This window comes from Molossus molossus, unplaced genomic scaffold (assembly GCF_014108415.1).
Source record: "Molossus molossus isolate mMolMol1 unplaced genomic scaffold, mMolMol1.p scaffold_m16_p_29, whole genome shotgun sequence".
Lineage (NCBI taxonomy): Eukaryota > Metazoa > Chordata > Mammalia > Chiroptera > Molossidae > Molossus > Molossus molossus.
The window spans coordinates 1,331,050-1,345,754 of NW_023425365.1; the positions used below are offsets into that span (position 1 = coordinate 1,331,050).

The 14,705-nt window shown below is 54.5% G+C and overlaps 1 protein-coding gene across 1 annotated transcript in view; it reads right to left on the bottom strand.

Annotated features, from left to right (window-relative positions):
* Window positions 1–14,705, bottom strand: part of ROR2 (receptor tyrosine kinase like orphan receptor 2) — a 202,509-nt gene that overhangs the window by 44,169 nt on the left and 143,635 nt on the right. The window contains exon 2 of the mRNA XM_036278511.1: window positions 6,419–6,496. Within this exon, the coding sequence (XP_036134404.1) occupies window positions 6,419–6,496 (78 nt within the window). The remainder of the gene's footprint in view (window positions 1–6,418; window positions 6,497–14,705) is intronic.

The following is a 14,705-nucleotide window of genomic DNA, read 5'->3' on the forward strand; positions in this document are numbered from 1 at the left end:
GGGGGGGGTTGCTTAGCAGGAGAGCAACAGAGGCAGGAGAAGAGGGGGCGAGGTTAAAAAAATAGGAATCGGAGAAAATGAGAAAAATGGGGAGATGGAAGGCCCTGGGAGGTGGAGAAATGCCTAGGAGGTCTGGGCACTGAGAAGGGCACCAGGCGGTGAACGGGGACCCCAAGGGCTGTGCAGGAGCCCGGCCCCTGCAACTGTGAGGGCACCTTATCTGAGGGGCACTGCAGGTGCCATCAAGCTAAGATGAGTCATCTGGGGGCCCTGCTCCAATGGCCGGTGTCCTTGAAAGAAGGACATTTGGACACACACACAGAGAAGAGGCCCTGTGACAACAGAGACAGGGGAGGGAGCGGCGTGTCCCAGCCACGGAGGGGAGCCTGGGACACCCCGCCCGGGGCCTCCCAGAGGGACCAGCCACACCCTGACCTGGCCCTTCCAGCCTCCGGAACTGGGAGGACTTTCTGCAGGGGTGAAGAGGGGAGAAGACTGCTTCCGCCACAGGTGACACCCCCAGCCAGCCTCACGGAGGGACCGGGACATGAGCACACAGCCAGGGACAGCCGCCACACGAGGAGCACGCGGTCAGCCCGTGGCAGCATCCGTTTAAACCGCACGAGCCGAGAAGGAAGAATCCCTGCCTTTTCTGTCACTTCAGTAGGAAGGACAGATGACAGTGGCCACCGCTTGCCACGCCTCTGTCCCAGCTGCAGCACTGGTAGCAGAAGCTACCCAGGGAGGGGGGCGGGGACTTGAGAAGACCCGGGAGGAAGGTGAAATGAAGAGGAAAGCTGGGAGCTGGAGACCAGCCGGGCGCACCCCCTCTCCCCAGGGGCGCTCACATGCCCCAGGCCCGCCTGCAACTGCCCTGTGTGGCTGGGAAACCTCTTCTCTGCGGTTGAGGCTTGCTCCCTGCAGCATGTGCTCCGCCCAGAGGGCCCAGACGGTCCTGCAGACTGGCGGCCAGCACAGGGCACTCAGCCAATGGCCTTCACCTCCAGAGGGGCAGACTGAGCCGGGACCCCACGGGAGCCCTGTCCACAGGAAGCTGGGAAACATGTCAGACCTCTGCACACTCCCCAGGTCTCAGTAACAGGCCAGGGGCAGTCAGCCGGGAGGTGCAGGGACCAGACTCACAGCTCAGCCAGGGCTCCCGTTCGCAGTCACAGACTTAATGCCGTGCCTGCAATTTAGGGTGCTGTGCTCCGTTTCAGCCCATCAGCCATGGAGACCCTGGGGGCTCTCCCCTTCTGGTCTCAGCAAGATGCCAAGCAGCTGTCCGCTGAGGCGGCAGATACAGCAGCAGGGTCCCAAAGCGGAGGACGCCTGCACCCCGCCTGGCCCACCGACACTGCATGGCGCTGACTGCACAGCCTGGGGGTGCGGCACATCCACTTACAATCCAGCCTGGGCCTGGCGGTGTTGCCCAGCGGTTAGAGCGTCGGCCCGCGGACCAGAGAGTCCCGGGTTCGGTTCCCGTAAGGGCAGTTGCAGTTTGTCCCCGACCCCAGTTGGGGTCGTGTGGGTGGCAGCCAGTCGATGTGTCTCTCACAGTGATGTTTCTCTCTCTTCCCCCCTTCTCCCTCCTGCTCTATCCGAAGATAAATGCAAAAATGTCTTCAGGTGAGGATAAAAGAAATAACAATCCAGACTTGGAACAAACGAGTAAACGGTTTCTAGGCTAAACATATGCTCTTGTAATAATAACAACAATAATAATAAAGTAGCATATCTAGAGTAGCAAGGAACACAAAACTGCTGCTAAGTGCTCAGTCCCACGTGAACAGAAACACCTGGAGTCCCACGGGGACAGCCCCACAGCCCTGCGGGTGGACGTCCCAGCGGCCTTCCCCTCCCGGCCCCCAGGCGTCCTGCCTGGGGACCCTGGCGCAGTGCATCTGGACACAACGTGTTCCGCTTGAACGAGCTCCCGCACGGCTCTGTGCGGGCGGCGTGGCCGCGGCCGGCTGGCCCCACACCTCCGCGCCTGCAGTGCACAGACGTGCGGGCACATGCACGGCACCTGGGTCCAGCAACAGCTCCCGCTGTCCATTCACCTAGTATAACTTTTTTTCTTTTTAATCCTCACCCGAGGATATTTTTCTATTTATCTTCTCTATTTATCTTCAGCAGAGTGGGAGGGAGAGAAAGAAACATCAATGTGAAAGGAACACACTGACTGGCTGTTTCCTGCACAACCCGACCAGGGCCAGAGACCAACCACAACCAAGGTCGTGCCCTTGGCCAGAATCAAACCCGCGACTCTCTGGTCCGCGGGCCGACGCTCTAACCACTGGGCAGCCGGCCAGGCTAGCATTACTGTTACATATGATTTGAGCCGCGTGTGTCCAGGTAGCAGCACTCTCAGAAGCCCTTTCAGCAGCAAAGGCACAGGGTAAAGTCTGTCTCTGAAGGAGTGAGGAGAGGCTGGACAGCAGGGGGAGCCCCCAAAGAAAGGAAATGGTACTGCAGAACCAGAGAACGGGGCTGCACAGGGAAGCATGGGGTCCCTGGGTCCCCCTGAGACTCCCTGGGGCCACTGACTTGGATTCTGCCCCAGCAAGTCATTGAGGCATCACACCTGATGGAAACACAGTCGAGGGTCAGAAGAGCGAGGACAACAAATGGCATCAGCATCCAGCCCCTGCTCCCCGTGAGCACTGTCCCCGGGCCCCTGCTCCCCGTGAGCACTGTCCCCGGGCCCCTGCTTCCCGGGTGAGCACTGTCTCCGAGCCCCTGTTCCCCGTGAGCACTGTCCCCAGGCCCCTGCTTCCCGTGAGCACTGTCCCCGGGCCCCTGCTTCCCGGGTGAGCACTGTCCCCGGGCCCCTGCTCCCCGTGAGCACTGTCCCCGGGCCCCTGCTTCCCGGGTGAGCACTGTCCCCAGGCCCCTGCTTCCCGTGAGCACTGTCCCCAGGCCCCTGCTTCCCGTGAGCACTGTCCCCAGGCCCCTGCTTCCCGTGAGCACTGTCCCCAGGCCCCTGCTTCCCGTGAGCACTGTCCCCGGGCCCCTGCTTCCCGGGTGAGCACTGTCCCCAGGCCCCTGCTCCCCGTGAGCACTGTCCCCGGGCCCCTGCTTCCCGGGTGAGCACTGTCCCCGGGCCCCTGCTTCCCGTGAGCACTGTCCCCAGGCCCCTGCTTCCCGTGAGCACTGTCCCCAGGCCCCTGCTTCCCGGGTGAGCACTGCCCCCAGGCCCCTGCTCCCCGTGAGCACTGTCCCCAGGCCCCTGCTCCCCGTGAGCACTGTCCCCAGGCCCCTGCTCCCCGGGTAAGCACTGTCCCCAGGCCCTTTCATACCCCAAAGGCGGGGGTGACTTGGGGCCCATAGTAGTGTCCTCGCCACACCAGGAGGGTGGGGCCCCCACCAATCCAGCCCTGTTTTCTGGCCAACCCAAGCTGCTCGCACCAGACCACACTGCTCCAGGCTGCCAGCCGGGACAAGGTCAGCCCGCCACGGCCCCTGACTCCTCTCTGCACAGTCAGTCCTCCCGTAACCTCCTCCGTAAGTTCTGTGGCTTTACCAAAACGCTGCATAATGAAACCGATGTGATCTGAACCTAACTGGTATAAACCAGAATATGTTCCTACAGCATCTCCTCAATTATAATGGAACGGCACCCAGTGCAACATTATTCCAGGACCCGGTGTCCTGCCCTTTTACAAGTGTGCATGCACACACACACACACACACACTGTACACACACGCACACACACTGTACACACACACACTGCACACACACACATACATTGTACAATGTGCACACACTGTACACACATGCACGTACACTGTACACACACTACACACACTGCGCACACACTATACACACATGCGTGCACACTGTACACACACGCACGTACACTGTACACACACTACACACACTGTGCACACTGTACACACTGCATGTGCACACACTGTACACACACTGCACACAGTGTGCACACACTGTACACACACACACACACAGCGCCTCTTGGCTGGTCATCCTCTACAGTGAGGTTTCTGTGCCCTGGAGAAGTACAAGCTTCCACACTGCACCTGGAACCCCAGCAGAACGGCACAGGCTTGCCGTCACACGTGAGTGAGCAAAACAGGGCCCTTGAGCCCCACCTGAGCAAAGGACATCAGACAGTACCGCTCAGTATCCGAAAGTAGTTGCAGAGGCAGGACCCCGATGTGTCCATGTTTGCAGCTCTGGGCAGGTGAGGACACGCGGGTCTGTGAACGTGGACCCACGGTCACTTCTGCCCTCCAGCTGTGAGCACTCCAGTAAGAAGCCCCAGTGGCGGGGGCGGTGCTCCCACCCACTTCTGGCTCCTCCCTACCCATAAGCCCTGCCCACTCTGCGGGAGGGGGGGGGGACCAAACCCCGGACTCTTGGTCCGTGGGCCGACGCTCTAACCACTGGGAAACCCCGCCAGGCCTGCTTCCCCAGGGAGTGGAAGTGTCTGCAACATGAGCGCAGGCTGCCCTCCACTTCCCCGCCTTGTCCGCCCGAGTGAGAACCAGGCCCCACCACATCCCAGGCCAGAGCCCTTCCACAGGGGAAGGAGCCTGTGTGGAAATAACCCCCGCCCCCATCTAACAAGCTGCACATACCCCCCCCCCCCCCGAGTCACCGGCGGACCCTCTTGTGACAGTGGAACATTCTAGGTCTGGGCTGCCATCACAGTGGCCTCAGCTACACGTGGCCACTGAGCACTTACAATGTAGCCAGTCGGACTGAGGAATTGGGTTTTTCATCTTGTTTCACTGTAACTGACTTACATGTAAAGACCCACGTGTGGCTGACATGGCTGATGGCCGCAGGATTGACCACACAGGCTTAGCCCTGCCCACCTCTGGACTGCAGCCACCCCAGCCCATAGCGCTCCCTCTATCCACTGCGCCAGGGCACCGAGTCCTCTTGGCCTCAGGGTTTCTGCAGGGCCCTGCTCTGGCCCGGGACACACCCCTCGTCGTCTCTCAGCACCACCACCCTTCAGAGCTTTGCAGCATCCTGTCTGCAAACCAAGATGCCCCTCCCTCCCCTTCCAGCTCACAGCAACCTCATCTCTTCCCCGGGCTCCTCACCACCATTCCTCATTGTACAGCTGGACAGTTTTCCCTTTTGCTACCTGCTCCCCAGCCCGTCAACTCCGCCAGGCACAGACCACATGCGTCGTGATCAGCAGAACGCTCGCCTCACAGCGTGGTGGTCGGTCGTGTGTGGGGGGGTTTCTGAACTTGAATGGGGGCTTCAGTAAGACTTCGGAGAAACAGCCCCAGAATCCCAGCATCAAAAATGATCTTTCTACAGCTCACGTGTCCATCAGTAGATGAGTGGATAAAAAAGCTGTGGTACATGTACACAATGGAGTACTATGCAGCTGTAAGAAAGAGAGATCTCTTAATCTTTGAGAGAAATGGAGGGACCTGGAGAATATTATGCTAAGTGAAATAAGCCAGTCAGAGAAAGACAAGTTGCATACGATCTCACTTATTTGTGGACTATAATGAACAAAATAAGCTGATGAACAAAATAGATCCAGAGACGTAGAAAGGAGTACAGTTCAGACCTGGGGGGGGGGGGGGATGAGAGCAACCAAAGAACTTATATGCATATATGTGTAACCAGTGGACATAAACAACAATGCTGGTGGGGTGGAGGATGCGGGTAAGGAGGAGGGTGTCTAGGGGGGAAAAAGGAGAAACATCTGTAACAAAAATAAATTAATAAAAATTGAAAAAACAAAATGATCTTTCTTCCTAAGAAATGTTTCCCAAGGCCCAGTGTCCCACAGGCCAGGAAGGGCGCTCCCCCAGGACTGACCACACGGCCTTGCGGCTGGCTTCAGCCTCCAGACCGGGAGAAAGGGTTCCTGCTGCTGGAGACCGGGTGACATGGTGACGGTGGGGGAGAAAGAAAATCACCACTTCCTGGAGGAACCGGCCGCACCGCAGGATGTTCTGTAAATCCGAGACGCCTGCCGAGGGTGCCACGTGAGCGGTGACACCGAAGCCCCTGGGAAAGGCTGCTTCACCGAGACAAAGAACCCGCTCCTCCGTGACCCTGTGGAGAGCAGCCTGCGCGCTCTGGACAGTCGCATTGAGAATAACCCGAGGAGGGCCACCTGTCAGCAGGAGACAGTGGCTAAGCTAGGAGTCCACCTCCTAAAGGTCTACTCAGGCCTACAGACCACCCACCCTCCCTCCCTCCAGTGGCCATCCTCCTACCCTGCCACCTCTACCCAGCATGGCCGCCCTCACAGTGCACCGAGACAGCTATAGAGGCAGGCACACCACCACCACGCCCACCAGGGGGCAGGGCCCGGCCAGGCAAGCCCTGACTACAAATGGCAAGACACGGGAGACTCTCCACGGGGCACTCTGAAAACACCGCAGACTCGCATCGCAAGGGCACGTCCCAGCTTACCTTTCGGGGTTGGAACTGGGTTGTCTTGTCCATCCAGCTGTCCCAACGCATCACTCGAATCAGGACTGTCCAAATCTCCTGCACAAGAGAGCACAGCACCCATGTTAGCGAATTTTCATTTCAGGATGTTTGCTTTGCTCCTCAGACACACGTAGTCATATTCTAGCAAAGCCGCACTCTACACAGAAAACCCAGAGGGCGCCACGGCGACTCCAGAGGGCTTTTGTAGCATCAGATTTGATACAGTAGCCAAAGGGGGTCTTTTGTTCATCCCAACCCCATAAAAATGTAATGCTCTGCAGCAGGTCAAACAAAGTGAGTGCGGGACTGAACCCTGAGCATCATTCAGGGAGGCGAGGAGTTAAAACATGGGCGGAACTCTTATTTAACATAGTACTGGAAGTCTTAGCCACAGCAATCAGACATGAAGATAAAATAAAACGGATCCAAATAGGAAAGGAAGAAGTGAAACTGTCATTATTTGCAGATGGCATGATATTATATATAGAAAACCCTAAAGACTCCATCAAAAACCTACTAGACTTAATAAATGAATTTGGAAAAGTAGCAGGATACAAAATTAACATCAAGAAATCGACAGCATTCTTGTACACCAATGATGAACTCACAGAAAGAGAAACTGTAAAAACCATCCCATTTACCATCGTGCCAAAAAAATTATGATACCTAGGAATAAACTTAACCAAAGAAGTAAAGGACCTATTTGCGGAAAACTACAGGACATTGAAAAAAGAAACAATGGAAGATATAAAAAAGAGGAAGCACACACCTTGTTCATGAATTGGAAGAATTAACATCATTGCCCTGGTCGGTGTGGCTCAGCTGTTAGAGCATCAGCCTGCGGTCCAGAGAGACCTGGGTTCCGTTCCCGCTAAGGGCACATACCTCAGTTGCAGTTTGTCCCTGGCCCTGATTGGGTCATGTGGGTGACAACCACTTGATGTGTCCCTTTCACATCAATGTTTCTCTCTCTTCATCTCTCTCCCTCCCAGTCTACCTGAACAAAATATGGAAAAATGTCCTCCGGTGAGGATAAAAAAAAAAAAGAATTAACATTATTAAAATGTCCATACTACCCAAAGCAATCTATAGATTCAATGCAATCCCCATCAAAATACCAATGACATATTTCGCAGAACTAGAACAAATATTCAAAAGTTCATATGGAACCAAAAAAGACCCTGAATAGCCACAGTAATCTTGAAAAGAAGAACAAAGTAAGTAGGATCACAATACTGGATATCAGGTTATACTACAAAGTTACTGAAATCAAAACAGCCTGGTACTGGCACAAGAACAGGCATATAGATCAATGGAATAAAACATTATACCCAGAACATTATGCTCAATTAATATTCGACAAAGGTGGCAAGAGCATACAGTGGAGTAAAGACAGCCTCTTTAATAAATGGTGCTGGGAAAATTGGACAGCTACATGCAAAAAAATAAAACTAGACCATCAACTTACACCAAACACAAGAATAAACTCAAAATGGATAAAAGACTTAAATTTGACTCACAAATCCATAAAAATCCTAGAAGAAAATGTAGGTAACAAAATTTCAGACATCATACACAGCAGAATTTTAACTGATACATCACTTAAGGCAACAGAAACAAAGGAATAAATGAACATATGGGACTACATCAAATTAAAAAGCTTCTGCACAACAAAAGAAACAACCATCAAAATGGAAAAGGAACCCACTGTATGGGAGAGCATAACTGCCAAAGATACATCAGATAAGGGGTTAATTTCCAAAATATATAGAGTACTCATACAACTCAACAATAGAAAAACAGACAATCCAATTTAAAATGGGCAGAGAACCTGAATAGACAATTCTCCAAACAGGACATAAAAATGGCCAAGAGACATATAAAGAAATGTTCAACATCACTAATCATCAGAGAGATGCAAATTAAAACAACAATGAGGTACCACCTCACACCTGTCAGAATGGCCACCATCAACAAATCATCAAACAACAAGTATTGCCAAGGGTGTGAAGAAAAGGGGACTCTAGTACACTGCTGGTGGGAATGCAGACTGGTGCAGCCGCTATGGAAAACAGTATGATGTTTCCTCAAAAAATTAAAAATTGAATTGCCATTTGATCCAGTGATCCCACTTCTAGGACTATACCCTAAGAAGCCTGAAACACCAATCAGAAAGAATATATGTACCTCCATGTTTGTAGCAGCACTATTTACAATAGCCAAGATTTGGAAACAGCCCAAATGTCCATCAGTAGACTACTGGATAAAAAAGCTGTGGTACATGTACACAATGGAGTACTATGCAGCTGTAAGAAGGAAAGATCCTTTGAGACAACATGGAGGGACCTGGGGAGTATTATGTTAAGCAAAATAAGCCAATCAGAGAAAGACAAATACCACACAATCTCACTTATTTGTGTAATATAATGAACCAAGTGGGCTGATGAACGAAATAGACCCAGAGACATAGAAAAAAGTACGGTTCAGACTGACAGACCTCAGAGGAGAGGGGCGGGGGTGGATGAGATGAACCAAAAAATGTATATGCATGTATGCATAACCAATGGACATAGACAACAATGCTGGGGAGGAGGGGGTCTGGGTGGGGGAGGAAAAACATCTGTAACAAAAATAAATTAATAAAAATTTTAAAAAAACGAAGCACTGGCTGGAAAGCAGAACACTTTCCCAGCCGAGTCAGCAGGCTGCCCTCCAGAACAGGCCCTGGTAACTGCATTCACTCAGAACTGGAGAATTTCCTCAGCAACTCACTCCCCTCCTGGCCCCGAGACCCACCTGCAGCCAGCGGCCAGGACGGATCAACTGTAACACCAGAAGTTCTCATCGTGTTTTTTTTCCTTTATTGATTTTAGAGAGACAGGAAGGGAGAAGGAGAGAGAGATAGAAACATCGATGAGAGAGAACATCGACGGGCCGCCTCCTGCCCGCCCCCCACTGGGGATGGGCCCACAACCTGGGCATGTGCCCTGACCGGGAAGCGAACCGACAACCTATTGGTGCAGGGTCAACACTCAACCATGGAGCCACACCGGCCGGATCAGAAGTTCTCATCTTTATGGCAATTTTTACCCCACCCTTTGGAGACTGTGTTGGTGGCACCCCCAATTCATAAACACCAAGGGTGAAAACAGATCAGGTCTCCTCAACTGGGAATGCAGCATAAAGACTGGGCGCCATCCCCAAACCCTGGGGGAGGATGGCAGGTGTGAATGACACCCGGAAACCCCCTGCGCCTCGCCTAGGCCCCTCTGCATCCCGCCCAGCCCTTCTCTTTTGCCTTCATGTTCGGCTTTCACCTGGGACCTTGCTTGGCCCGGGCCCCCACCTGGGGGTGGGGTGAAGCCAGGGGTGACTGGCAGCAGCTCCTGGATGGGTGCAGGTGCAGGTCTGGAAGCCCACTGAAGAAGCGGGCACGCACGAGGGAATCGTACGCAGCTTAAGAGAGGAGGGAACCCTGACTGACACCAGGGTGAACCCCGAGGACACCGTGCTGAGTGCGGCAGCCTCCCTCTGAAGGCAGTGTGGCTCCACTTCCATGGGGAGCCTAGAGAAGTCACACTCCGCAGAAAGAGATGGGGGTGGGTGCCAGGGCTGCAGGAGGGGAATGGGGACTTGGTGTTTCATGGGCACAGTGTCAGTTCTGCAGGATGGAAAGTTCTTAAGTGGATGGTGGTGAGGGCTGCACAACAGTGTGAATGTGTGTGATGCCCCGGAATCGAACACTCACAGACGGCTAACGTGGGCCTGCCAGCAGCTCGGGGGGCTGCAGCATCGTCCCATACCCCAGCGGGTTAGGGTTCGACCCCCGGTCGGGGGGTGTGTGGGAGGTGGCCAGTGTTTCTCTCTCACATCCATGTTTCTCTCTCTGAAATCTCTTCCTTTCTCTAAAATCAATGTTTAAAAAGTGGTTAAAATGGCCCTGGCCAGTTTGGCTCAGCGGTTAGAGTGTCGGCCTGCGGTCTGAAGAGACCCGGGTTCGGTTCCCGCTAAGGGCACGTACCTCTGTTGCAGTTTGTCCCCGGCCCTGGTTAGGTCATGCGGGTGGCAGCCACTCGATGTGTCCCTTTCACGTCGATGTTTCTCTCTCTCTTTCTCTTCCTCTCTCTCCCTCCCACTCTATCTGAACAAAAAATGGAAAAATGTCCTCAGGTGAGGGTAAAAAAAAAAAAAAGTGGTTAAAATGGAAAATTTTATGTTATGTGTATTTATCACAATTTCTTTAAAAGTCTACCAAAGCCTGGACGATGTGGCTCAGTGGTTGAGTGTCAACCCCTGCACAAAGAGGTCGCTGGTTTGATTCCGGTCAGGGCACATGCCTAGGTGTGAGCCTGATCCCCAGTGTGGGGCATGCAGGAGGCGGCCAATCAGTGTTCTCTCTCATCGATGTTTCTATCTCTCTCTCCTTCTTTCCTTTGCTCTCTCTAAAATCAATAAAGGGAAAAATTAAAAAAAAAAAAAAAAGACTAATAAGGAATGAATACCTCCCCACAAAAGACAGTCCGGCTGGGGTGGCTCAGTGGCTGAGCGTCGACCCTGCACCAACAGGTCACAGGTTCAATTCCCAGTCAGGGCACATGCCCAGGTTGTGGGCCTGATCCCCAGTGGGGGGCGTGCAGGAGGCGGCCATCATCAATGTCTCTATCTCTCTCTCCCTCTCCCTTCCTCTCTCTCTAAAATCAGTAAAGAAAACAAAATGTTTTTAACTCTACCAAAGACAGTTTATATCACCCCACTTGTCTCTCCTAAAAGTGACAAGAACTAACAGATAAGCAGGACATTTCAGAACCCTCTTACGATGACACTTTGTTTGGCAAAGCTGAGGTCTAAGGATGAAGCATGCGTGATTTTCAGACAGAATCAGGCAAGACTGCAAATCGGTCCTCACCAGTGGCTGCTCCACACTCGGGGCCCAGGGGCCCAGCCCGACGTGGCCACATCGCTGCTCCTGACCCCAGGAAGCGGGCCTGCGGCACCTACCCAGCTCAGCAGCCTCAGCTCCCCACAGCCCACGGGAGACTGCCCTGAGTGGACCCCGGCTTTCCACAGCCTGTGGGCAGTTCCTTGTGACCACTGCTCCCAGTCCGGGGTGCCCACCGCCGCGCTCCTTCCCGGGGACGACCCCGACTCACCATTCAGAAGGGGCGCCTTTGGTCTCGCACCCGCCCCCGACCCGTTCCGCTCTGCCTGGCCATGCCGTCACTCTCCTGAGCTGGCCGGTGCACAGGCTTGTCTTCCTAACACTGTGGGCTCCGGCCACACCGGGAGGCGAATGGCCAAGCGTCAAAGCCTAGAGGAGCCCGGCTCCCAGCAGACACGCCGGCTCTGCGCGGGGCCCTCCGCGGGCTTTCGCTCGAGAATTCAAGACTGCAGCTTGGGCTTGAAACTGTAAACTGCATGTCACACATGCCATCACTCAGCACTGTTTAAATGTAGAGCGACCACAGGAAATCAAACACACTTGTACATATACACAATCTCAAAGAGGCATAAAAATTATTAACTGCTTAGCCATTGACAAATGGCGCAAAACAGTCAAATAAATATACACCCAGAAGAAAAATAAGCCCAGTTCGGCCGTGGAAACGGTTCCCGGCACCTCCAGGGCCAGGAGCCGAAGTATTTCCCCACGCGCGAGCCAGGGCTGGACAGCCACGCTCCGCCCGCCCACGGCCTGGCTCCGGCGGCTTTACCGATGCTAGGTTCTCTCTGAGGAGGATGTGCTGTCAATACACACGTGGGAATCTGATGCTTCCTTTCTCTGAGCCTTGGGCATTATCCTAGGTGAAATCTGGCTGGGGAGTCGAGCAAAACAGTGTCCTCTCCATACTCGGAAAAGCAGGTCAAGTTCCAGTAGCCCACGAGGCTGACACCAGAGCAGCTCCCCCAAGCTTTGGGACTTCGGTGTAAAGGAGTCCAAAGGGCATCTCTGCTGGACAACTATATGAACACACTCAGGGCGTCCCATCGAGTCAGCTGGGGGACACACTCAGGGCGTCCCATCGAGTCAGCTGGGGGACACACTCAGGGCGTCCCATCGAGTCAGCTGGGGGACACACTCAGGGCGTCCCATCGAGTCAGCTGGGGGACACACTCAGGGCGTCCCATCGAGTCAGCTGGGGGACACACTCAGGCGTCCATCGAGTCAGCTGGGGGACACACTCAGGGCGTCCCATCGAGTCAGCTGGGGGACACACTCAGGGCGTCCCATCGAATCAGCTGGGGGACACACTCAGGGCGTCCCATCGAGTCAGCTGGGGGGACATACTCAGGGCGTCCCATCGAGTCAGCTGGGGGACATACTCAGGGCGTCCCATGGAGTCAGCTGGGGGACACACTCAGGGCGTCCCATCGAGTCAGTGGGGGACACATTCAGGGCGTCCCATCGAGTCAGCTGGGGGACACACTTAGGGCGTCCCATTGAGTCAGCTGGGGGACACATTCAGGGCGTCCCATCGAGTCAGCTGGGGGACACACTCAGGGCATCCCATCGAGTCAGCTGGGGGACACACTCAGGGCGTCACATCGAGTCAGCTGGGGGGACACATTCAGGGCGTCCCATTGAGTCAGCTGGGGGACACACTCAGGGCGTCCCATCGAGTCAGCTGGGGGGACACATTCAGGGTGTCCCATTGAGTCAGCTGGGGGACACACTCAAGGCGTCCCATTGAGTCAGCTGGGGGACACATTCAGGACTTCCTATTGTCAAGGTCGTCAGAACTAACATCTTAAGTTCCAACAACACTAGGCCCATGGGTAGCTTCCCAACTGAGAAATAAGGACACCATTTACATCCCCAAACTCCGTAAGCGTCCTTCTCTACACCAGTTGAAGTTTAGGACAGAACGGCAGCCCTCACTCGAGACACTGGCCTCCTGAAAGTGTTAGCACAGCAGGACAGGAGCGTGTGAACCTGGGGACCAGCGAGAACAGGGTTCAGCGTTTCCATAGATACCAACAGGGTTTCTCCTGGCCCTAAAAAATGGGTTAAAAACAAACCCCAAAGAAAAATACAAACACAAAATGACAACCAAAACGGCCACACATATGCCCGGCTGGTGTGGCTCAGTGGTTGAGCGTCGACCCATGCACCCAGAGGTCACTGGTTTGATTCCTGGTCAGGGCACATGTCCAGCTGTGGGCCCAATCCCCAGCGGGGGGCATGCAGGAGGCGGCCCATTGATGTTCTCTCTCATCAATGTCTCTCTCTCTCTCTCTCTCAAATCAATAAAAAAGAAAAAAAACCTGCCACACAGACATCAAAATGTCACTATTAGTTCTCTGGAATGATATGGATCCTTTCGATCTCCTTTTTTATCTTATTTTTAAACATCTCCACCACAAACAATCACCATGCTCTTAGATGACATAACATACCGTGACATCCACCGATTTAAAGTCAACCGTCCGGTGGTTTTAGTGCGTCCCCGGCTGTGCAGCCCCCTCCCCTCGCTCTGGAACGCTGCGACCCTCAGAGAGACCTGGTCGCCAGCCCCCCGCCGGCCCGGAACCACCGATCTGCTTCCATCTCCGCAGGTTTATCTGCTGTGGACCTTCTACGCAGATGAAATCACAGCCCACGCAGCCCCTGGAAGCAACACCGACTCTGTGATCAGACTGTGAACTTTCACGTTGGTAGCAGCAAAGCACAATGACGTCCAGCTAGAATCGGCTGTCCCCGGTGGGCAAGGGCCTGCTCAGGGCGACCTGCGTTCGCCCCACACTGGCGGCCCAGCCAGCACCGATGCCGAGGAGGCGAGGCTGGGAGAGCTGAACGGGGGCAAGGAGGAAAGGGGAAGGGTTTCATCGGTTCCGAGGCCACCAGAGTGGGCGCGGCCTGGCCTCTGGCGTCACTGCTTGCTCCCTGCCGAGCACGTTCTCCTGGGTGTCGCTGCGCTGGCCAAAGGACCTCTCTCCTCGGCCTTAACCCAGGACCTGCCGGGGCAGTCACTGCCAACCAGGAGAAGTCGGTGACAGGTCCGAGGGGCAGCGGGGCTCCCCTTCGGCCAACCTGGGTGCTTTGGGTCCAGCTGGTGCTGGTCCCCGCACTGCAGCCTGCTGACTGCGCATTGGGGACACTACACAGAGAAAGGTTGTGAGAAGAGACCATCCGCCCAACTCCTCAGGACTTCATCACCTTCTTCTGAAAAGGAGGATGCTATCTGGAGCAAATGACACACCTTCCCTTTGGGACGGCCTGACCAGAGTGCCCCAGTCCTCCTGTGACAGGTGGCCACCAAGGGTCCCA